At 40.4% G+C, this 23,935-nt stretch overlaps 2 protein-coding genes across 2 annotated transcripts; both read right to left on the bottom strand.

The window, feature by feature from the left end:
• Positions 1–1,242: 1,242 nt before the first annotated feature.
• LOC307143638 (uncharacterized protein) lies at positions 1,243–8,961 on the bottom strand (the record flags this gene model as incomplete). The annotated part of the gene is made up of 12 exons (XM_079845365.1): positions 1,243–1,391; positions 1,493–1,542; positions 1,903–1,998; positions 5,072–5,141; positions 6,139–6,190; positions 6,371–6,389; positions 6,549–6,626; positions 6,848–6,910; positions 7,006–7,056; positions 7,148–7,189; positions 7,886–8,173; positions 8,907–8,961. 12 exons carry the CDS (start codon positions 8,959–8,961, stop codon positions 1,302–1,304), a joined length of 954 nt encoding a protein of 317 aa, XP_079701491.1. The 3' UTR covers positions 1,243–1,301.
• Positions 8,962–10,620: 1,659 nt separating this feature from the next.
• Positions 10,621–19,548, bottom strand: LOC307142819 (uncharacterized protein). The gene is made up of 7 exons (XM_079843941.1): positions 19,485–19,548; positions 13,115–13,411; positions 12,732–13,028; positions 12,180–12,233; positions 11,983–12,015; positions 11,696–11,785; positions 10,621–11,623 (listed from the first exon to the last, which is right to left on the bottom strand). The coding sequence occupies exons 1-7, from the start codon at positions 19,537–19,539 to the stop codon at positions 11,526–11,528; spliced, it is 924 nt and encodes a 307-aa protein (XP_079700067.1). The 5' UTR covers positions 19,540–19,548; the 3' UTR covers positions 10,621–11,525.
• Positions 19,549–23,935: the final 4,387 nt, after the last annotated feature.

The following is a 23,935-nucleotide window of genomic DNA, read 5'->3' as shown; positions in this document are numbered from 1 at the left end:
TAGTCTAAATCAAACTTTCTGGGAAAATGTTTTTAGATAGAAGCTGGAAGAGTTGTCGGAAGCTTAGTGTAATGAAGTTCTTTGTTCAGGGAAGGAGGAGGCGGGAACCGGCGAACATTCATTTTGTTTATTTATTTGATTAAAGTATTTTGAGAAAGTAAAAGTGGCAGGCCCTCACGGACGACTGCTGCGCACACAAAAACATGACAAAGTCCAGGCCTGGTCCTCTCTCGTCCTTCACTGTTGTCGCTCCTCCTTTTATGTGACGAGCTCCTCTGTGAGGCACGTCCCGCTCTCACGGTCCCTGGGCCTCGCTGCTTGCCACACTTAATGATGGAGCCGTTGAAGCATTTTGATGGCCATCGCCATCATGGCAGCATGTCAACGAGCGTCACTCCTGGATAAGGCGGGGCGTGGGTGGAGCAGATAAACGACTAGTCGTGACAGCAGTGGCAATCCACCTGTCACTCAAGTGGCCACGCCTTTAATTATGTAGAACTTTAAGGCCTAATATAATTTAAATGGATGAGTTATACAAAAATTCACCCCCCTCACAGTTGTCATGAAGGGCAAAATTAGCTATATCGACCAAAAACACTTTTTGTACCAGACTGTAAACATTTTTTTTTTTCTGCTGTAAAGTTGGGCATTTTAACATGTGGGGTCTATGGGATTGACTTCCTTTTAGAGCCTGTCTCTAGTGGTCAGTCGATGAATTACAGTTTAAGTCACTTCCGGGTTGGTTTCAAGAGAGAGAATGAATTTAATTGAATTTACTAATGTGACATTTTTGAAAATAAGACATTTCAATAATAGACTACTATCCTTTTCATTTTCATTTGAACTCTTCATTTTTTTATTCATTATTACATGTTTTAGTTCAGCTTAGTTCAACTTCTTACACTGTAAAAAAATTCAACCTATTTCAACTTAAAAACTTAAGTTCAGTTGCCGCCTTTAATTTAAATTTAGTCATTTCAACTTACTATACTACAATTTACATTAAACTGACTTACAATTTTGAATTGAATCTTGTATAACTTAAATTAAAAAGTTGAAATTGCTTAACTTATTTTGATGAGTTAAATTAACTTAAAAACATATGTTGTCATAACTTATTGATCCTTTTTTACAAGGCGATATTGAGCTAGAGAGCCTGGCCAGAGAACATCTTCTGAGTGGTCACAGAGTTCACGATGCATTCCACACCAAACACTAAATGATGAAAATAAACATCTATTTGTCAGCAAGTATACTTTATTTACAGGGAATGTACGTAATGAAACAAGACTTGAGGCTCATCAGTGCATCTTCACCAAACTGTAGACTTGATCTTCTGCGTTTGAGTGAGCTGGTTTGTCAGGGATTGTGCAGTACAGGTGGTAAACACTCTTAAGGAAGAAGACAGGAAGATAGAAAAGACAGACAAGATGAATGTGTTTGTTTCTGTTCAGTTGGTTATGTGGGTTTGGGGTGACTGATCACATATTACCTCATTTTCCTCTGTATTTTTCTGTTTCTGTTGAGTTTTAACCAAAACTTCTGTAAAGCAGAAGCATCATATCACTGTTAATAACATGTTTTATCCTTCATGAACAAGCTCTCTTTCATAAAGCTTTAATGTATTTTAAGCTTTGACACTTTGCACAGCAGAATCATCTCTTCTCAGACTCATTGTGCAACAGTTATGATGAATTGTGTGTGTCCCACTTCTTCCGTATGAGCTCATCGTGATCGGTTGGGCTAAGTTTCTCAACGCTTTGTGAGCATCAAAAATGCCGTTTTTGGACAAGTGAGGAAGTTGTAAGTTGTGAAACCAAAGTGTGTTTTTATAGTAAAGAACAAAGAACGATTTGATTTGTCATGATATGACCACTTTAATGAAAGAAACATGTTTATTACCTGAGGGCTGGTAAACAGAGTTTTCAGACATAATGAAAGAGTAAGTCGCTGTGGGATCTGGTGTGCTGTCCTTATGGGACTCTGGGTGTTTGAGGCCTTTGGAAGGAAGAGCATGATAGAGAGAGTCAAACAGAGACAATAGAAAACCATCCAAAACAAGAGGACAGATGTGAAATGGCATCACCTAAAGATTGAAACTTTAATAGTCCCCCTCATCACAACTTTCATTGTTTATTGTATTGTGTTCGGGAAGCAGACACACTTTGTCAGTTTAAATCTAGACTAAAACGCATCTCTTTAACCTGGCACACGCATAGAACATTTTCAATTTCTGTTTTTCAAATGATTGTTTAGACTGCATTAACATGGTCAGCCGGAACCGGGAACACTTCCCAGGCCCGGTTCCAGAATCAAATCACTGAGAGCAGGGGCGTAAATTTCATCTTATAGTTGGGGGGGACAATAAACATGAAATTTCTCAAGAGCAATTTTTGAAGGGGACACAAATAATACAGCCAAAATCGTACTTGTAAGGATATGTATAGGCTACCACAAAAACAAAAAAAAACATTTCGTACCTACTTATTTGGCTTTTTGGTGTACTGAAAAATTATCTAATGTCCGTTTTTTCTTTACTCTGTAATTTTATCTGAACAGCAACAACACAAAGCGATAGTTGTTTAAATACATTTATGCATTTTGGCAAACGCTTTTATCCAAAGCGACTTACATTGCAATCAAGGTACACAATTAAGGTTCACCACGCAGTCATATTATAATTATAAAATTATCTTGCGTCCTCCACATAGTATTTTATACTATGATATTCAGATTCATATTGAGCAAAACCCTACACAGATCTGACAGAACGGCCGTGCGCATATACTTTCGGTTTAGAATTAGCGCCACTTTTTAGAATTTGGGGGCGGGTTGCTTGAATTTCGGGTTCATTAGCCTATTATTCGTAATGAACAACACAGCAACAAAACTACAAGGACACACTCCCTTAAATAGGCGCTTTTACATTTCGCTTTGAAACCAAATCTTCGATCATCTTGTCTGTCAGCTGTTTGCCCGTTCGGCTCGTGCTGTATTGAGCAGACACGTTCAGTTTTTAATTGTTGTGTCTGTTCTCTAACTGAACTAAATTATTTTATTACTATAAAAATGAAAACGACGGTGCCGCGGTGGGCAAGTGATGTTAACAGTGTTTTGCCTAATCTGTATTAAAGAGAATATAATCACTTCATCTGATGTTTAAAGTGAATAAAATAGCCTTAAAGGCTTACTGGAGTTTCACAACTGCTGTCTGAAGAGCTTTGTTCTCTCCCCAAACTTGTGGTAGTTTTTTACGGTCTATGGGTAACGCTAGGTTAGTTGAGGTGCGCGGTGGATCAAACCACTGTGGGGCAAGGGGGGAGGGGGGACTCAAAATGTTTCTAAACTTAAAATGCATTTTTTTTTGTCCCGTTTGCGTTTGTATTGTTTTACTACATACACATTTATTTTAAGTATATATTGTTATATTATTTACAATACGCAGCATGGTTTTTAGGGGGGGACAGCCCTCAGATTGGGGGGGTCCGGTCCCCCCCGTCCCCCCCGCGATTTACGCCCCTGACTGAGAGTGCTCTAGTAAATGTGCTCCACCATAGCAGTGTACAGTGAGAAAAAATGAATGATTATTTATTTACTATTCACTTTTACCAGTACTTGGATTTTCGAAAATATTTTGCAAGAAATTGTCTATTAATCTATTAGTCTGCCTTTACATTTCTTTAATGCGTTACTAGTATTTTAACACATCATCTTCCTGAGAACCAGAAAAAAAGGTTTTGTGAATTTAGACTTTTTTTAGGTCATTACATTGTTTGGAGCATAAAAAACACAAATGTATATAAAAAAAATCCTATGTTATATGCCATATCCTCTGCTCTGTAGAGGACACCAGAACTATTTATTGAGAAAATGAAAAGACATGAATAGACAAAAACAATGGGATTTTTTTTTCATTCACCAGTCAATTTTTATGCTTCAAGCTTTTTTTATCCAAACTTTGTATAAAGATGATTCTCAATGTTATGAAAGATATAACAGAATAATTTGATATACCATTTTACTATACAATATGTGTAAACATGGCCATGTGCCATTCCCATTCTATGCAATGCATCTGTACACTGTATATAATTTGCACATTGAGAGTTTTCTATTTTGGATGAAAATGGTGTCATGTAAGTGGCCCCAAAGTAAATAACTATTGATTTGCAAAGCCCGCTCAATCGTTCCAATGGAGGATAACGGTCCTTGAGTGAAGGTCGCTGGGCATTCGGTCTTTTCAGCTGGGAAAAAGGATTTAATCCCAATTCATCTTTTATCTGACTCCATTGTATCATAATCTCGAATTTAGGTTAGAATGCCAATTGGTTACTTGGTCATTTATATTTAATGGTAAACCACACATTGAATTATTCTGTTTAACCCTTTGTTGAAATTATACTCTTTCATAATCTAATAGAGATAGTTAATAATTCCAGAGTAAATCAGAATAAATCAAAAAGTAACAACTTATTAACAGTCAGGTAAATGTATAACGCCAATTACATAATCAATTCAAAGATAACCAATACATAACATCAAATACTCTGAAGTAAAGAGTAAAAGATGCATACCTGACATCTGAAAATTACATGACGCTGAGCATCTAGGAGACACTCAGCGTTATGGCCTGAACTGGTTACAGTATCGCGCCCTGACCCTTTTCCTACTTCTCCTTATATACTGTGACCAAGAGAGAAACCTCTTTCAAATGGAAACGTGTTAACAATGGGAATTTACATGAATCACTGTCCCATATGCCTGTATTGACTGTAGGAGTTGGACCATTTGTCCAAAGCCACACCCAACATAATAAGCAAAATATCTCTAAACTCTTAAAACCTTTATTATCTTCTTGTTTACTTCTGATGAGATCTTTGTACCAGTTTCTTTAAGAGAGTGGTTAATATTAATGCTGGTCTGCTGAATACTTGAAAGAGGAAATGGTACCAGTTTCTGTGGTCACTGTATGTTGTTTTTAACTCAACAGGTTTATGTATCTCTCTTGGTGAAATCTGTTACTAAGCTTCCCGTTATCTGAGATCATTTCCTGAGAATGAGGTTCTCTCACCTACAGATATGGGCTGAGATGTGGCCGGTACAGAAGTGATCAGAGAATATGTCTCTGCAGGTCCAGAACTCTAAAAACATAATTAAAGGGTTAGTTCACCCAAAAATGAAAATTCTGTCATTAATTACTCACCCTCATGTCGTTGGACACCCGTCAGACCTCCGTTCATATTCAGAACACAAATGAAGATATTTTTGTTGAAAGCTGATGGCTGAGAAAGGCTTCAGACAGGCCTCCATTGGCATTCAGTACATTGACACTTCCAAGATCCATGAAAGGCACTTAAAACGTCGTTACAAAGTCCATCTCACCACAGTGGCTCTACAATAATTTTACGATGCGACGACAATAGTTTTTGTGCGCAAAAAAAAATCAAAATAACACCTTTATCCAACTTGTTATTGCCTTCCGTGTGCCTCCACGACGCATGCGCGAGAATATGACGCAGATCCGGCGTTCGGACACATTACACCCAGAAGCGATTTGTTTACAAGGAGAGGAAGAAGCGCGTATAAGCTGTTGGATTCTACATTGATCGTGCTTTAGGTCTCGGTGTAGTTCTCAAAATGGGGCTTAAGTGTGCATTTCATGGATTCCCGAACGCTGGCGCTACGTCATATTCTCGCGCATGCGTCGTGGAGGCACACACGGAAGGCAATAACAAGTTGGATAAAGGTGTTATTTTGATTTTTTTTGCGCACAAAAACTATTGTCGTCGCATCGTAAAATTATTGTAGAGTCACTGTGGTGAGATGGACTTTGTAACGACGTTTTAAGTGCCTTTCATGGATCTTGGAAGTGTCAATGTACTGAATGCCAATGGAGGCCTATCTGAAGCCTTTCTCAGCCATCAGCTTTCAACTAAAATATCTTAATTTGTGTTCCGAATATGAACGGAGGTCTGACGGGTGTCTAACGACATGAGGGTGAGGAATTAATGACAGAATTTTCATTTTTGGGTGAACTAACCCTTTAAGGTCATGTCAATTTCAGCCATTCTTAATCATTATGATATTATAAATATGTATTACTTTGTGATTTGAAAAAGTAATTGCAAAGATACTCACCATACCGATTCCATGACTGGGCACATCTGATCGTATGAATCTTATTTTATTGCTAAGAATAAAATATTAATCTTTATGGCATCTTTTCATGCATGCATATATAATGTGATAAACATTTGCACATACAGCTCGACAACAAAAAAACGATATTAGTATTTCAGTGATACTAACATAACACTGCCTACAATACATATCACAGAAGATTAAATTAATTGCATGAAATAAAACTTACTGTTTTCCTCGTTTTTTACCTAGAAAACAATGAGCTACTGTATTATGTTGAGTTTTTACTCCTGTACAGCACTTTGGTCAACTCTATAGTTTTAATGATACATTTGCATGATAAATGATTTCACATGATAATTTCTATATTGAACAGCACAGAGAGAACAATTGTAAACTTGACTTACATGCAAACCAGCAAAGACAGATGAGTCCAGTCACAATTACACCAACACCAGTGGAAACCAGCACTATAAACCATTCTTCTGTCAAAAGAAAACTAACACTTTAATCCATGTTTTGTTTATATGCATTAAGATGATTAATATGGGTGCTTTAGATGCATCAGTCCTGACAATTGAAATGATCCAGATTTGTTTTGCTTTTATTGTGTGCATGGAAAAAAGTAAATGTTCTACAGGGATCTGAAAGAGAATGAAATGGTCAAATCATTTCAAAAATGGAAGAAAAAGATATAGAATAAAACCTCTGGATGGTGGTGCGAGTGGAGCATTACGATCAGCAGCTGAATTGTGAACACTAGAAACCGCTGCAACAGAAAGAACTCAAATTATATCATGCATAAAATACACAGCCGACTCAGTTTTTCTTATATGGGGTTCTACTGATATTTATAAAAGTTACCCGCTCTGGTGAACACTGGGCTTTCAGTAGTGGAAATGGCTGCCGTTGTTGCTGAAATTGATGAGTAAAATAATGAGCTATGAATTACAATAAACACTATGAAATAATATTTTTATTGTCAGATACACTGAACTTTACTCACTTGTTTCTGTGTTAGTTTTGTGAGTGGATGTTGCTGTTGAAACTGCAGTGAGAACATCATAGGTTGCATTTAAAATGAAAAAAATGTCTTTACAAAGATTGGCATAAATCTTAACATTGTACTGAACTAAACATTGTAGTAATAATCATTTAAAACATTTGAAAGTATCTTTTTGTATTATTTATGTGTGTGTGTGTGTGTGTGTGTGTGTGTGTGTGTGTGTGTGTGTGTGTGTGTGTGTGTGTGTGTGTGTGTGTGTGTGTGTGTGTGTGTGTGTGTGTGTGTGTGTGTGTGTGTGTGTGTGTGTGTGTGTGTGTGTGTGTGTGTGTGTGTGTGTGTGTGTGTGTGTGTGTGTGTGTGTGTGTGTGCGCACGCTTATTTTTCTTAGATTTTTCTTATTAACGGTAATTATTTATAACACATCTACATGACATTTTTTATGTTTACTTTGAATAAAATGCTAACTTTTTCACTTTTCTACTGTCCAGTGATAAAGAAAACATAATGGAAGCCTATGTTACTATAGCATACTCGGCTCTTATTTAGTATTTGTCCTTTCAACATTACATTATACAGCCAATTGAAAGGGTCTTTATAAATAATATCCATCCAGAAGTGCCCTATAGATGTAACATCACTAACACTGATGGTGGGTTTCTCAAGTGAAATAATCCATAGTTACTAAACACATTTCAACAACGGTTTCTAACTTAGAAGAACAGCAGTGAAATATCTCACCTAGAACCGTCACTGTGGCAGCAGGAGAATGAGATGATGATTTATTATTGTCCACCTCATAGTAGCAGGAAATGTCGACAGATGCAGGTGATTTTACATCTGCCCATCTGAGCACTTCAGCATCAGTGAGATCCAGCTCACACTTCCAACTGTATTTTATATTCTTCTGTTCTCTGTTTGTGTAGAAATGACACTGTTTGACTGTAACATCTGCTGGCGTCTCACAGATCATCTTCACTGAGCTGGACTCTCTTAGGACTTCTGGAAATACTTTTACAACAGGAGCTTCTGCAACAACACAAAACAGATCAATCAATCATTAGATCTGAACATGTGTGCAAGCATAATTTTCCAACTGCGGTCCATGTTTTGGTTTAACCTTTAAACAAATGAATGCCTGCTTTAACAGTAACGGCCTAGTACCAGTCTAAAATGCATGTTTGAGCTGTTATAACTAAATAAAAAGATACTTAAATGTCCTAATTTAATTTAACTAAAGCCTAATCCTGGCTTAATCTAATCCCTAATGGCTTTACAACAGCACCAAACTATACAATGAATAGTGAAATCTATGGGAAAAATTATAATTTTTTTCCCTTTTTTAAAAAGATTCTATTTTCGATAGCTGGATTCTTCTCAATTTCTGGTAACACCCAGAATTACTTTCATATGAACATGTGCGGATGTAATAGTAAAAAATAAATATAAAATACTACAGTGGATTTTCCAAATACATGTCCAAATAATATAGATATTCTCCATATTTCTAGTTACCCAAATATTAGCTTAATCAGGTAATAGCAATCAGTTTAAAACATTGTAATGACATTGCTAACTAAAACTAATATGCCTTAAAGCAGAGGTTGTAAGTTCATGTGTTTGCTCTACTGAAACAAAAACCTACTGATCACACATGCTGAAATATTTTACAACATTAAACTTTTTTAACTACAAATGTGGACATTATTTAAAATGTGGACATTCAATATTTAATCAACATTAAACAGCAGAAACCACTTACTATAAGACTGAACCTCCATAAGGAGCTGAAAAGCAATGAAGATGAACAACTCCATTACAGCGAGAGTGAAAAGAGAAAAGACTCACACAATGGGTGAATTATAGGAAGTAACACATCAGACCACAGGAAACTATTAAATACTTGTGCATTCAGAACTATGAAGATGAGCGTACATCATGTGACCACATGTACAGCAGAACTGGCACAAATGTAACATTTGTTTGTAGGCTCACAGACTAGGTAGTTTTGTAAAAGTAACAAAAGTAACTGAACCATTAATAGACTTTAAGAAAGACTAGATCATACTATCACAATTAATAATGTGGAATACATTGTTCACTCAGTGGTCACTTTATTATGTATGTTTACTCTGCATAAAAGCAGCAGACCGTGAGTCACGTTCTGTCTGCGTTTTTCTTTTGTTTTCATGGAGTTTTAGTTTGTTTCTCATATGAACCTGTTTCTTGTGCTCCTTTGTTCCCGCCAGTCCTTGGTTGCCATGGATATTCCAGCTTCATTTAATTACACACCTGTCTGTATTTGAGTTTAAAGGGGTACTTCAGCGCTGGGAAGATGAATGTGTATTTAATCTCTCGCCTTCGGCTGGTCGGCCAAAACTTTACTTTATAAAGTTTTAAATATGGATATTTTTCTTACACAAACGCTTCAGAAGGCCTTTAATAACACCCCAGAGCTGCGTGGAGCACGTTATTTGATGGACAGTTGCATGACTTCAAAAACTGAGTTACTGCCATTTTAATGCTTGGATTAGCCTGGACCTTTTTTTTATATATATATAACTCAGATTTTATTCGTCTGAAAGAAAAATGTCATATATACCCCTAGGATGACTTGATGGTGAGTAAATCATGGGCTAATTTAAATTTTTGGGTGAACTATCCCTTTAATGCTAATTGCTAAAGTAACCCTTTAAGTCCTTCAGTTTCCTCAGTTCATTGGCTGGTATTGCTATTGCACACTGTTTTGTTTGTGCTATCATTATGGATTGCCTGAGTTTTGCATAGAATAAACAATGCTGTTATTTTGGCCTTGTCTATCTTCATCTTCAGACTAAAACATTAGTTGCTCATTGAACAGACAGTTGTTTAACAGAAAATAACACTACAAAAATCCTGTCATTATTACAAAGCGGTGGTTGCTTTTCTGTAAAAATGTTTACATATTTAAAAAACAACCTGTAAATTGTATAATTTAAACTAATTTATATTTTTTTAAAAATCTCAACATCTCTTCTGCTGAATTAGCAAGGCCACGCTGCTACTCAAATATGTTTTGTATTATATATGACATCCACCATAATAACAATGATGGCAAAGAGAAAGTTAAATGATAAATAAATTCAAAGTTCATCACAAGAAGCTTTTCCACAAGCTGATGTAAATACTAATATATAGAAGGTGACCGCACATATGACACTAAATTAAAGCTGCAGTTCGTAACTTTTTGCGCTCTAGCAGTTAATAAACAGAACTGCATGCGTCTTGCGGAAGAACATTGCAGCCGGAGCTACTTCTCTCTGTTTATGTCTATGGCGAGTCACGCAGGGACTGTGCTCCTCTGCAGCGGTTCCCACCAGACCGGTCTGAAATAGTCCCAATATACCATAATTAATCAGGGTAAGACAAAAACATGGTTTGGAAAATGGATTCATGTCATTATATAATCTTTGTAAATCTTGAACACAAAAAAAGTTACGGACAGCAGCTTTAATGCAATAAAAATGATTATATGGTAACATGAAATCCTGATACATAACTGATAACAAAAAACTAAGAAACATAATTATTAAAATTCAAAAACATCAAATGTGAAGTGTCAAAGGGAATGTCAGCATATGTCTATTCACTGTAAGTTATACAATTATTTGTTCTTTTTTTACTTACAAATATGGTACATTTAACAATATTTTACTGTAAAATTGCATTAATGTAATGTTGGATCTATTACAATTTCGCCATATATAGTAAGGGATGTAATGTTAAGCAATTAACAATCATTTACAGTTAAATGTACAATCATTTTTTACAGTGAATACAAACTGAACAAGTATGGCACTATATGAATTTTGCTAAATTGTTTATAACATGCTGCAGTTAAAATGCAACTTTATTGTTAGCACACAATAGTTGATTTAAAAAAAGTGTAAAAATATAGAAATAAGATTTAAAATTTTTGCTGCTTTAAATCTGTCACTCACTCTGCATCACTACAGATGATTTGAAGATGCTTTCTGCTACATTAAACTCTTTCCACGCCAGGATTTATGAAAAAAGTTGCCAGCCACTGCCAGCAGTTTTGATCATTTTCACAAAACTCTCATGGCCCCCGGAATACTTTGTTTTATTATTTAACATGCAATACATCAAAAGAAAGAACAGAGCCTATTCTAGCTTCATGCATTATCTTTTTGTAAGTTTCATAAAAAAGCAACATTTTGAGCAAAAAGCTGAGAAAATCATGTTTTTGTCATAGATTAGGTCTGTGTAGGATTCACAATAGATATGTTTCCATCCATCTTTCTAGCTACATACTGATCATTCTTTCTGTACAAATATGTTTTTCTCTTTAGAGGTGCAACAAGTGAAGCAATGAAACGGTTCATCTGTGTTTTGAGGAGCACACAGAGGAAGTTAACAGAGATGTTGTTTCCACCTGGCAGGAGCTGTAGATCACCTCTGTGAGAACGCCATCAGAACCTGCACAGATACACACTTTATTATCATATGTTTCTATATCATGGAGCTCAGGTTATGCATATGTAAACTTACTGTCAAAGTGGCAGAGACAGAAGAATCCCATGAGTCCAGACACAAATAAACCAATACCAGTGAAAATCAGCACTACTGTAAGCCATGAGACTGTCAAAAGACAAAAATAAGACTTCAATCCATCTTCATATCTATATCAGATATATTATGTGAAGATTGTTCTTATTACATTTCTTTTAAATGAACATGTCACATCATATGATCATGAAAGGATGAAATTTCAATGTTTGTTTTAGTTTTTATAAGTGTTCAGAAAATCAGATTGTGTGTGTTGTGAGTGAATGAACCTTCAGAGTGAATGTGATCTGTATGAGGAACAGCTGCAACACAAAAGATCTCATGAAATCATATTAGAATAAAAAACTGCATCATGATTACAGGCATCAGTGTTTCTGGATGATCTCACTGTCAAGAAAATTATTCTTCTTATTTAACATTTAACACATTTAATATTCTCTTATGAACAAAGCAAAAATACACGTACATGTTTCTGACTCTCTGGTGGTTTCCGGTCGAGCAGAGGCTGGTGTGAAAACAGCTGAGAGAATCAACAGTGTGTCAGAGTGAGATGAGATATGACAGATATGAAACTATTAGCCTTAAATCAGTTGCCAAAGACAATGGTCAATTATACACTTCAGCTGTAACACTGTATATCAATATTTGACGGCTAAATCCTGCGACTGACTAATAGTCACATAAGAAAGCTGTGCAATAAGAAATATAGTTTCACACTGAAGCAATTTAAAGTGTATATATATATATATATATATATATATATATATATATATATATATATATATATATATATATATATATATATATATATATATTTCAAATATAAAAAAATGTATTTACAGTTTTGCCACTGTCTGAGGTTAACCACATGGACATGTTTTAATACAGTAATAATATTCAAAATACAGTAATAATGTTAAATAATATTAAATAGTAATAATATTAAATTATTTTGTTTACTATTTTATTTACTATTATAATATAAATATTGCTCATATAATGTATGAAAAGTCCTCACCTCTGATGGTGTGTGTGTCACTGCGTGGTGATCTGACCTCAGGTTCAGTGTTGAGTGAATAATCACAGCTCAGCCGTCTGCTGTTCACTGACTGTGTGAAGAGATCACTATGACTTACATAAAACACACAGTAATGTTCTCCAGACTGAATCCTCTGAGAAACACTTCTGTGCAGAAGAACATCCTCAGTGTAGAGACTACAGGTGAAATCAGCTTTGACTGAAAGTGGTATTTCACAGGCTATGCTGATCTGGACATCATCGTCACTAACAGCGATGAAGGGTTTCTGAAGTGAACCTGTTTAAGTCAAATAATTCATAATTAATACAAAAAAAACATTTCAATAACATTTTACAAACCAGAACAGCAGTGAAATATCTCACCTAGAACCATCACTGTGACAGCAGGAGAATGAGATGATGGTTTATCAATCCCGTCCTCATGTATTGAGTAGAAGCAGGTAATGTCGACAGATGCAGGTGATTTTACATCTGCCCATCTGAGCACTTCAGCATCAGTGAGATCCAGCTCACACTTCCAACTGTATTTTATATTCTTCTGTTCTCTGTTTATGTAGAAATGACACTGTTTGACTGTAACATCTGCTGGAATCTCACAGATCATCTTCACTGAGCTGGACTCTCTTAGGACATCTGGAGACACTTTTACAGCAGGAGCTTCTGCAGCAACCAAAACAGTGAACTGATCATTGCTGATGTATACAGTAATACTCTATAAAGCAAAAACTTCATACATTTATTTCAAATAACAATACAACAATACATTTACCAATGGCTAAATGGGAAAGTGACTTGGCTCTTGACTTCTGGAAGGAAATCTGTAGTAACATCTTTTCTATGACTAGCAATACAAATCTTCAACTCGTACAGTACAAGATCATTCACATGACTCACGTCACTCAAAAGAATCTAGGGGGTTCGTTATTTGCTTCAAGGCAAACTGAACAAAACAAGTTTACATCAGAAATCTGCTCGGGTTATGTATATAACCCTTGTTCCCTGAGAAGGGGAACGAGCACTGCATCGGGACGACGCTTTGGGGATGCTCCCTTAGCATCAGCGAATCTGAAACCAGAATGCCAACTAGGCCAATCCGATTGGCGTGCGTGATGACGTCATTGTGACGGCATACCCGGAAGTATAAAAGGGGAGCTGGAACGTAATGGCGGTAGTAATTGCTCTGAAGCATGCGCTCCAGGCGCGCCGAGGTGTGGCGTCGGGATGCAGTGCTCGTTCCCCTTCTCAGGGAACAAGGGTTATATACATAACCCGAGCAGTTCCCTTTCGAGGGAACTCGCACTGCATCGGGACGACGCTTTGGGGAACGAGTACCCACTAGGCCACACCGAAGGGTAGCGCCTGCCCTAGTGTGAAGCCGGAAACCGGGCACAGCTAGGACTGGAGCACCCTAGCACCAGGCGTCGTAGGGAGATCCAGGCTATAAAACCTGATAAAAGTGTGTGGGGTAGCCCACCCGGCCGCCTCGCAGATATCCTGCAAGGGGACCCCAGAAAGAAGGGCCACCGAAGAGGCCATGCCTCTGGTGGAATGAGCCCTCACGGCCACAGGTGAAGGCAAACTGCGCACCTGATAGGCCATGGTAATCGCCTGGACAATCCAATTACTGATTGTCTGAGTAGACGCAGGCAATCCCTTCTTAGGTGAGCCAAAACACACCAACAGTTGTTGTGATCTCCTCCACTGTGCAGACTTCGCCAAATAAACTCTGAGCGCCCTAACCGGGCAGAGTAGGTGAAGTCTCCCCTCTTCCGCCGTCACATGAGGCGGAGGATGAAATGCCTGCAGGACCAATGACCTGACCACCCTTGATGGCACCTTAGGCACGTAGCCCGGCCTAGGGTGTAAGATGGCTTTTACTCCTCCCGGGGCAAACTCCAGGCAGGTCGGCGTTACCGCCAAGGCCTGGAGATCTCCCACTCTCCTGAGAGAGGTATTGGCAAGGAGAAAAGCCACCTTAAGGGTCAGATCCTTTGGTCCAGCCGACTCCAATGGTTCGAAGGGGGCCTCAGCCAATCCTTCGAGAACCACTGCCAGGTCCCAGGTTGGAACTCTGGACCGAGCCGCAGGCCTCATCCTCCGAGCCCCACGGAGGAATTGTACAACCAGCTGGTGCCTACCCAGAGGCCCATCACCCAAAGGAGTGTGGAAAGCCGCAATGGCAGCCACGTACACCTTGAGTGTGGACGGGGTAAGCCCTGCAGAGAAACGATCTTGGAGGAACTCCAGCACTGAAGCCACTGGGCAGTTAACTGGGTCCACTCACGTTCTCTGCACCAAGTGGAAAATACATTCCACTTGAAGCTGTACAGTCTCCTCGTAGACGGAGCCCTGGAGCTGAGTAAGGTCTCTATCACGTCTGCCGATAGGCCAGCCTCTATGAACCTGGTCCCCTCAGGGGCCAGACCCACAGGTTCCAAATCTCCGGGCGGGGGTAAAATATCGTACCCGCCGCCTGAGATAGGAGATCCCTCCTCAGAGGAATCTCCCACGGCTGACCTGCTAGCAGAGCTATGATATCCGAGAACCAAACTCGAGTCGGCCAACGGGGTGCTACCAGAAGTAGACTGACCCCCTGTCGACGGACCCTTTCCAGGACTCCCGGGAGCAGAGCAATCGGGGGAAATGCGTACAGACGCAGCCTCGGCCACGTCTGCACCATGGCATCCAGCCCCAGCGGAGCTGGATGCGTGAGGGAAAACCACAGTGGACAGTGGGACGTCTCTCGAGACGCAAACAGATCCACTTCCACTGGGCCAAACCTCTTGCATATGGCCTCCACCACCTCTGGGTGGAGTCGCCACTCCCCGGGCCTCAGCCCCTGCCTCGACAGGATGTCTGCTCCCTGATTTTGGACCCCCGGGACATACATTGCCCTGATGGACAACAGTTTCCTTTGGGTCCACAGGAGGACTCGGCGTGCTATCCTGTACAGAAAGCGCGACCTCAGTCCCCCCTGGCGGTTGATGTACGCTACGACAGACGTATTGTCTGTCCGTACCAGGACATGCTGGCCGCGGAGGTGCGGGAGAAAGCTCCTGAGAGCTTTGTAGACCGCCATCATCTCCAGGCAATTTATGTGCCAGGAGGAATGACGGCCCTCCCATGGGCCCCTCGCAAAGCGGCCGTCCATGACCGCGCCCCAGCCAGTGAGGGAGGCGTCTGTTGAAACGGATTTCCGGCAACAGGACGCTCCCAACACTGGCCCTTGGGACAGAAACCAAGGTTTCTTCCATATGACTAGGGAACGAAGGCCACTGCGCGTTACCCTGATCATACAGAATGGATTTCCCCTCAAGGAAAGCCACCTGGTTTACTTCCATATCAGGACATGGTGGCTGCGGAGGTCCGGGAAAAAGCTCCTCAGAGCTTTGTAGACCGCCAGCATTTCCAGGCAGTAGATGTGCCAGGAGAAATGCCTGGTCTCCCACAGACCTCTCGCAAAGCGGCCGCCATGACCACGTCCCAGCCAGTGAGGGAGGCGTCTGTTGAAACGGATTCCCGGCAACAGAACGCTCCCAACACTGGCCCTTGGGACAGAAACCAAGGTTTCTTCCATATGACTAGGGAACGAAGGCCACTGCGCGTTACCCTGATCATACAGAATGGATTTCCCCTCAAGGAAAGCCACCTGGTTTACTTCCCATAACCACGTCCCAGCCAGTGAGGGAGGCGTCTGTTGAAACGGATTCCCGGCAACAGAACGCTCCCAACACTGGCCCCTGGGACAGAAACCAAGGTTTCTTCCATATGACTAGGGAACGAAGGCATCTGCGCGTTACCCTGATCATACAGAATGGTTTTCCCCCAGAGGAAAACCCCTTGATTCCCCGCTACCACTGTAAGGGTCTCATGCAGCAGGCCAAGAGATATTCTGTTGGACGCAGCCGCAATGAGCCCCAGCAGACCTTAAACTGCTTCACAGTGATGCTGTGGCCTAGCTTCATTTTAGAGACCAGGCCGCCTGGAAGAACCCGATATTGGTACGCTTTGCCCCAAAAAGCGAACCTCAGGAACTTCCTGTGACACAGAAGGATGGATACAGGGAAGTATGCGTCCTCTTCAGACCCATCGTGACAGACCAGTCCTCAGACTGGATCTGAATCACAATGGAGGAAATGCTAAGCATCTTGAATCTGAATCTCCTCAGAGAACGATTCAAGTACCTCCGGTCTAAAGTTGGATGCAACTCGCCATCCCTCTTAGGAACTATGAAGTACTGGCTGTAGAACCCGGACTCCCTGTCTGGCGGAGGAGCACATTCTGTGGCCTCCTTACCAACAGGGAGTGAACTTCCTGTTCCATTACCCGAACCTGCCCAGGGACCACTGCCGTCCAGACCACCCCACTGAACTTCAGGGGAAGGTAACCGGACTGCAGTCTGTATGCCCCTTCCTACAGTCGCAGGCCCCAAGCTGATATATTCGGAGGCATAACCATGCGCCGAGATAATCTGCTAAGGGAACCAGCCTCTCGAGGCCGGTCTTGGGTGTCAACCGAGCCTCCTCCCCGACCCCCTGAAGCGGCTTACCGGCAGGGCGAAATCGAGGAAGATTTTCGGTGTGCGTACGCGTTTGCTGGACCACCGCAAGTCTTGCTAGAGGCGGCTGGTGCAGCACGCGTGCACGGGGAAACGATGTGGCCCGAAGCGTACTAGACGGCGGGAACACAGCGTCGATTCCCGAAAACTCCACAGGGGAGGCGACCTCGATCGCTCCTACCCGGGAGAGGGGGCTGGCCAGCAGGGGGCCTCATCTAAGGGAGCAGCTCAACAGGGCCACAACCCTAGAGCGGACACTGCGATTAGCAATTGCCTGAAACTGATGTGTCCCGCAGGCCACAAGGCGGCGAGAACGACATCAACTTCAGGAGGGCTCCATCTTAGATGAATATCCAGTTCACAAGTTAAACACGCTTGGGTGACAGAATTTAAAGTATCCAACTTATCAAAGTCGGATAACATGACACTCAATTCCTCGGAATTAAATGCCATCATAATCACCAAACCCGTGCAACCTGATCTGAATAACAGGCTGAATAAAAAATATATCTAACTCCTCAAAGTCAGATAATATTTTAATTTAATTCCTCAGAATTAAATGCAGCCACAATAAGGTGAAACATAGTCTGAATGATAGGCTGAATATCTAACTCCTCAAAGTTAGATTATATTTAATTTTAATTCCTTAAAATTAAATGTAGCCGTAATTAATCAGACGACACTGTTTTATTTGTATTTATACGGACTCATAGACCCCGCGTTGCCTCAGCAACGTGGTTCAAGCCGTCATAATACAATTGGCTTTCATCCCTCGAGAAAAAAAGCCAAACAGTGTCACACAATACAGTGAAACATGGTCTGAAATGACTGAATATCTAACTCCTCAGAGTCAGATAATATCTCATTTAAATCCTCAGACTTAAATGCAGCCATATCAGACAAATACTGATTTATTTTACTATACGGACTCGTCCGTTAAGCCAACCAGTATCTCATGCACACCGATCGCGTGTGTTCACATTAATTGCAGACCCATAACCTGCGCGCTGCCTTTTTTTTCTTTTTTCCCAGCAATCGCGTGGATGGAATCTTGCATATTTAAGAAGTGCTTATGACTTTGACTGCCTCGATGCTGAGTACGTCTAATTCCTCAGAATCAGACCTCTCACACATCGCGTCCTCCGCCCCGGGGGAAGAAGCCGCAGCGCGGGCTTCCACACGGGGAAGGAGAACATCTGAACTGTCAGATAAAGACTGGGAAAATGCCTCAGCAGTCCCAGTCCCGCTGACAGTCCATCCGTGAGCCCCATGACCAGCCTCGCCGCACCGCCTCGGCGGATGCGGGACCGATCCACGGGGCTCACGCCGAGAGCGGAGCACTCTGAGCGTCAGCTTTCATAATGCTCACAAGCGGCTCCCTCGAGAGCCGCTCGAGCATGCTGAACGCCCAGGCAGTGCACACACAGCAGGTGTGTATCCGAGCCCGACATGTAGCGAGGGCAAGGATGCACACACTGCTTGAACTCTCTCACTTTTTCACACTTCATTTCAATCACACACTTTCACTGACATACAACAGTAAATAGACAGACAGTTTGACAGATAGCGCTTGCTGAAGAGCAATAACTACCGCCATTACGTTCCAGCTCCCCTTTTATACTTCCGGGTATGCCGTCACAATGACGTCATCACGCACGCCAATCGGATTGGCCTAGTTGGCATTCTGGTTTCAGATTCGCTGATGCTAAGGGAGCATCCCCAAAGCGTCGTCCCGATGCAGTGCGAGTTCCCTCGAAAGGGAACATGAATTTTTTCTTAGTCCAATATAAAAATGCACTTTAAATCAACGACACGGTAGTTTATTTTTTTCAGGGTGGGAAATATAATGGAAATATATGCACACTTAACACACTTTTACACACTTAATACACACACACACACACTTCACATTGCATATACAACCTACTCTCTATTGTATGTGTTTTTGTAATGATTATATCTATAACTGTTTTGTCTTATGTACTGCTTTAAAAACCAATGAAATAAATAAATACTCTATTAAACAAATATATTATGTAGGTTGTAGTTCACGTGTTTGTATGTTCATATTAAACACACATATCAGACATGCTGAAATATTTTTGCCAATAAAACTTTGTTCACTATAAATGTGGACATATTTTAAAAACACATTAAACAGCAGAGATCACTTACTGTAAGACTGAACCTCCAGAAGAAGCTGAAACACAATGAAGAAGAACACCTCCATTACAGCGAGTGTGATAAAAGGGATAGAACGAGTCACACACAATGGGTGAATAAGGAAGTAACACACTAGACCACAGGAAACCATTTAATATACTGAGCAGTTTTATGTAGATGAAAGTGTACAGACTACACTTACAACCATGTGCAATGTAACATGTATCATGCATGTAGAATTTCTCATATTATAGTTTTGTTTTATAATGTTCATTGAATCTACTAACAATCATATTACCATAAACCATAAACATAGAGTTAAAGGTTTAAGTATCCATTCTCTGACTAATAAATCCTCTTTTATCATATAATAGAATTTAGTAAAACCATGAATAGAAACATGTTGTGCACAGATCTGCATTTATTCTCCCTATTGTAATGTACAGCAGTGATGATCTGAAACAGAAGTTAAAATGTTTGAGCAATAGTTCACTATTGTAAAATAGTTCACTCTAAAATGAAAATGAAGTCCTCATTTACTCACACTGGTGTTCTTCTAATGTATTCCCTTCTTTCTTTTTCGGACCACAAAAGGATAATTTTTACAAAAAAGATGCAAAAGTATCACAGAATGATCCCATGTGACACGACATACGACATTACAACACCAGGGTGAGTAAATGATAACTTAATTTTCATTTTACGGTGAACTACACCCCACTTATGGGTCCATTTTTGGGGATTTCCGTCTGGATTTGGCCTACCCAAATTGAAAAGCTTCCCATACCCACATACAGTGGTCTCTAAATACACAATGTTGGTATCATTTTACAGGAAACCCTTTGAAGTTACATAAACCACTGCTTAAAGTGATAAACATGTAAGTATATGTTGTCTGAGATGTAATAACCCCCACCCCAAAAAAGAGGCCCCTAAATTCAGTTTTGAAAGTGTGTAACTCAGGCCCTCTGAGTTCTAGCACCCTGCAGACAGTTTTGGCTGTTTCCACTAGATTCCAGAAAATACTGGAAAAATAATTTTGTCTGTATCATGTTGTATGCAAGATTTATTCAAATGAATCTGAATGGAGGAATATCACATTTTATGTAATTTCTGCCTAATCCCCCCAATCCCCATACCCATATACAGTGGTATAAATGCAATATCCCTGTCATTTTACAGAAAACCCTGAAATTTCTTAAAACACTTCTGAAAGTGATCAATATTATAGTATATGTTGTGTGTGTGTGATATAATAAACATATAAAATATAATCCTAAACTTTCAAATTGTACCACATATGAGGTCCGAGCTCCTCCACAGACATTTCAAATTTAAAGTATATACTTGATGATGTAATTCCTGTACAGGGTCAGCAGAGTTTAAGAGGTTAAAGGCACAATATGCAAAAAAAACAACAACAAAAAAACACTAGAACAATGTAGGTAACACTTTATTTTACAGTACATATTATGACAAGCAGGGTGGGTGATAGCCGTGAGAGAGCGGCGTGAGGCCGGTGGCGTGATTGCAGATGAGCGTCACACCAGTCTCGAATCCTCTCATGGCTCTCGCCCGCCCTGTTTGTTACACATTATGTTACATGTACTTACCATAGTAATAACAGTAAATTATGCATAATTACATGCACTGTAAAAAAAATTGGGGGGAAAAATTGTGAAAATTGATCATTGTATATTGGCCCTATTAATGACTTCCAAATAATTATCCCCATGCAAAAAGATGCATTGTACTCAAAATTAAATGACACAAAACATGTTTTACAAATTTTAAATCTGTATATTATTTTATGTGAATGAGTGGCCAGAGTGACTTTACATCGTCGTGAATGTTACACTTTTAGGAATGAAGCGATGTCACTTCCTGGGGCAACACATTTATTTATCTGTATAAAACACAAAAAAATCACTGTTCAAACAAGGAGCACATTTCTCTGCACTTGCGCGCTTCATCTCGTACTGAATATTACTTCTATGCTCTTGTCCTGTGATACCTTTACAAATTATCATAAACAATCACATGTCTGATGGTGCAAATGTCTAAGCTGGTACGTAACACTAGGCGCATTACTCTTTATACAGTACTCAATTCTCAAGAAATACATGCCCTAAATACACAAACATTAAAATAGATCTAAACATGTGCTGTGCCCGCTATAAACGACATAAAAGGAAAGGTCTGATGAATACCATCATTAAAGTATTACAAACTTTCTTTTTAAAATGAATACAAGTGAATCATTAAACATAACCATGAAAATAGCATTTAGAATTAGTAACAGTAGATATTCAGATCTCAGTAATAGTTTAGTCTACATTCACATTACTCTAGCATTGATAACTGCACACATATTTTAATTCTCTTTCATATCACTGTTTTAATTATCTTTTAATCCGTTTTTACTCTTTCATGAAATAAGCTAATGAACTGAATATATCATGAACTATGTTTCAACCGTTTAACAGTTACTGTGTTCCCACTATAAACTCAGAAAATGATTAATAAAAGTGTTTTACCTCTGAATCTGACTGGAGTTCTTATTTAACAGTACTGAAATCGTTTTTACATGTAATGGCTGACGAAATAATGGTAAATGAGGGTAACAGGTCTATGCACGGACCAATAACAGACACGTGTGCCTCGTTAGCTCAGACTGCCCAGACACGTCAATACACACGACTTAATAATGTTCGTACACATCTATTTGGTTAATTATCCCTCGTCACGCACTCACATCTCGAGAATATATCTTTTTAAACCTTTATTCCTCCGTTTTGTTCACATTAAGAGTTACTAATTTCACCCGTTGAGTTGTTAACACTATCGTCCACCATTTCACGCATGACAATCGTAATCACAGTAAAAACTCAGCTTTTCTTCACATCTCAGGCACGAACTACAGCTCTATAAGAATACAATACTGTTATGAATTTACCAGTAATAAGATTATTGTCAGCTTACCTGTATAAAACACAAAAAAATCACTGTTCAAACAAGGAGCACATTTCTCTGCACTTGCGCGCTTCATCTCGTACTGAATATTACTTCTATGCTGCTAGCTAGTCAGCCACTCATGCGCCATGCAACTCCCGGCTGCCCCCTGCTGACGACTCCGAGTTTCACCAAATTGAACACAATGCAATAAAGTAATACAGGTAACTAACAATAACTTTAACAGTTAGAAATTTAAAGGGGGGTGCACTGATATCTGTCCCGTTTTACATTCTTAGTGCTACACTCTCCCCCACAAAATTAAATGTCTCCTGACATTTCTGGGAACAAGTGAACATTTCTTTAGAACACCTCAGCCATCCAAGGCCTCCAGTAACCCTTAGTCTGAGTTACCTGGCTCTCTGTTACCTTACAGTCTCTTTTTACCAAGGACGGTTGACCCAATGTATCATAACTTAGTACAACAGGCTGATGTCTCAGTCTCTGGGGTCGCGGTCCTACCGCCTGTCGCTCTCCTAGCGTCCGAACCAGCGGGTCGGCCTCTGATTCAACATTCTCAGACCTGTCAGAACTCACATCAGGTCTCTGAGATTGTAGTGGCACATCCTCTTCGCTATGTAGTGGCACATCCTCTTCGCTATGTAGTGGCACATCCTCTTCGCTATGTAGTGGCACATCCTCTTCGCTATGTAGTGGCACATCCTCTTCGTGATGCTGAGGACTCTGCTGAGGCTGAAAAGGCTCTGCTAGAGGATTCAGTAAACCCTGTCTTTGCCGTCTCCCTCGACCAGGTCTGAGATGCCACTGGTAGTTGCCACTGTATTCGTCGCTGGAGGTATCACTCTGCTCTAGCTGTTGCCGATGCTGTCGTTCTGGCTTGGTTCTTTCCTTTGGAAAGCCCTGGGAGTCCTTCTGTGGCTGACGAATCTCTGCTGGTGGCTGGTCAAGGGGAAGGAAATCACAGGGCAGCAGAAGATTTCTGTGAACCACTCTGTCTCTTCCTTTACCATTTTCTGGACTGATCTCATAAACTGGGCTGCCATCAGCTTTCCTCTCCTTCACCTTGTACACTTGGCCCTCCCAGTAGGACTGGATCTTTCCAGGACCCCCTCTGGGAGTGAGGTTTCTGAGGAGAACTCTGTCGCCGGGGTGAAGGTCTCTCCCCTGTACTTTTCTGTCGTAGAGGACTTTTCCCCGAACCGCCCCCTTGACAGCTGTTTTTGCCGCAATCTGGTATGCCTCTTGCATTCTCGTCTTCCAAAGACTCACATAGTCATCATAGGTGTCATGGGCCTCATCTTTTTCCAGATTGAATAAAAGATCAATAGGCAGGCGAGGAGAACGTCCAAAGGTAAGGAAATAAGGCGCGTAACCCGTTGCCTCATTCTTTGTGCAGTTGTACGCGTGGACAACTTTCGCGAGGGACTCCTTCCAATCCTCCTTCTCCTCGTCCTCCAAGGTACGCAGCATGGACAACAGGGTACGGTTAA

Source organism: Gobio gobio, assembly GCF_949357685.1.
Source record: "Gobio gobio genome assembly, chromosome: 19".
In the NCBI taxonomy this organism is placed as follows: Eukaryota; Metazoa; Chordata; class Actinopteri; order Cypriniformes; family Gobionidae; genus Gobio; species Gobio gobio.
Note: the sequence above shows the minus strand (reverse complement) of the source record. Positions and strands in the feature narration are given on the sequence as shown.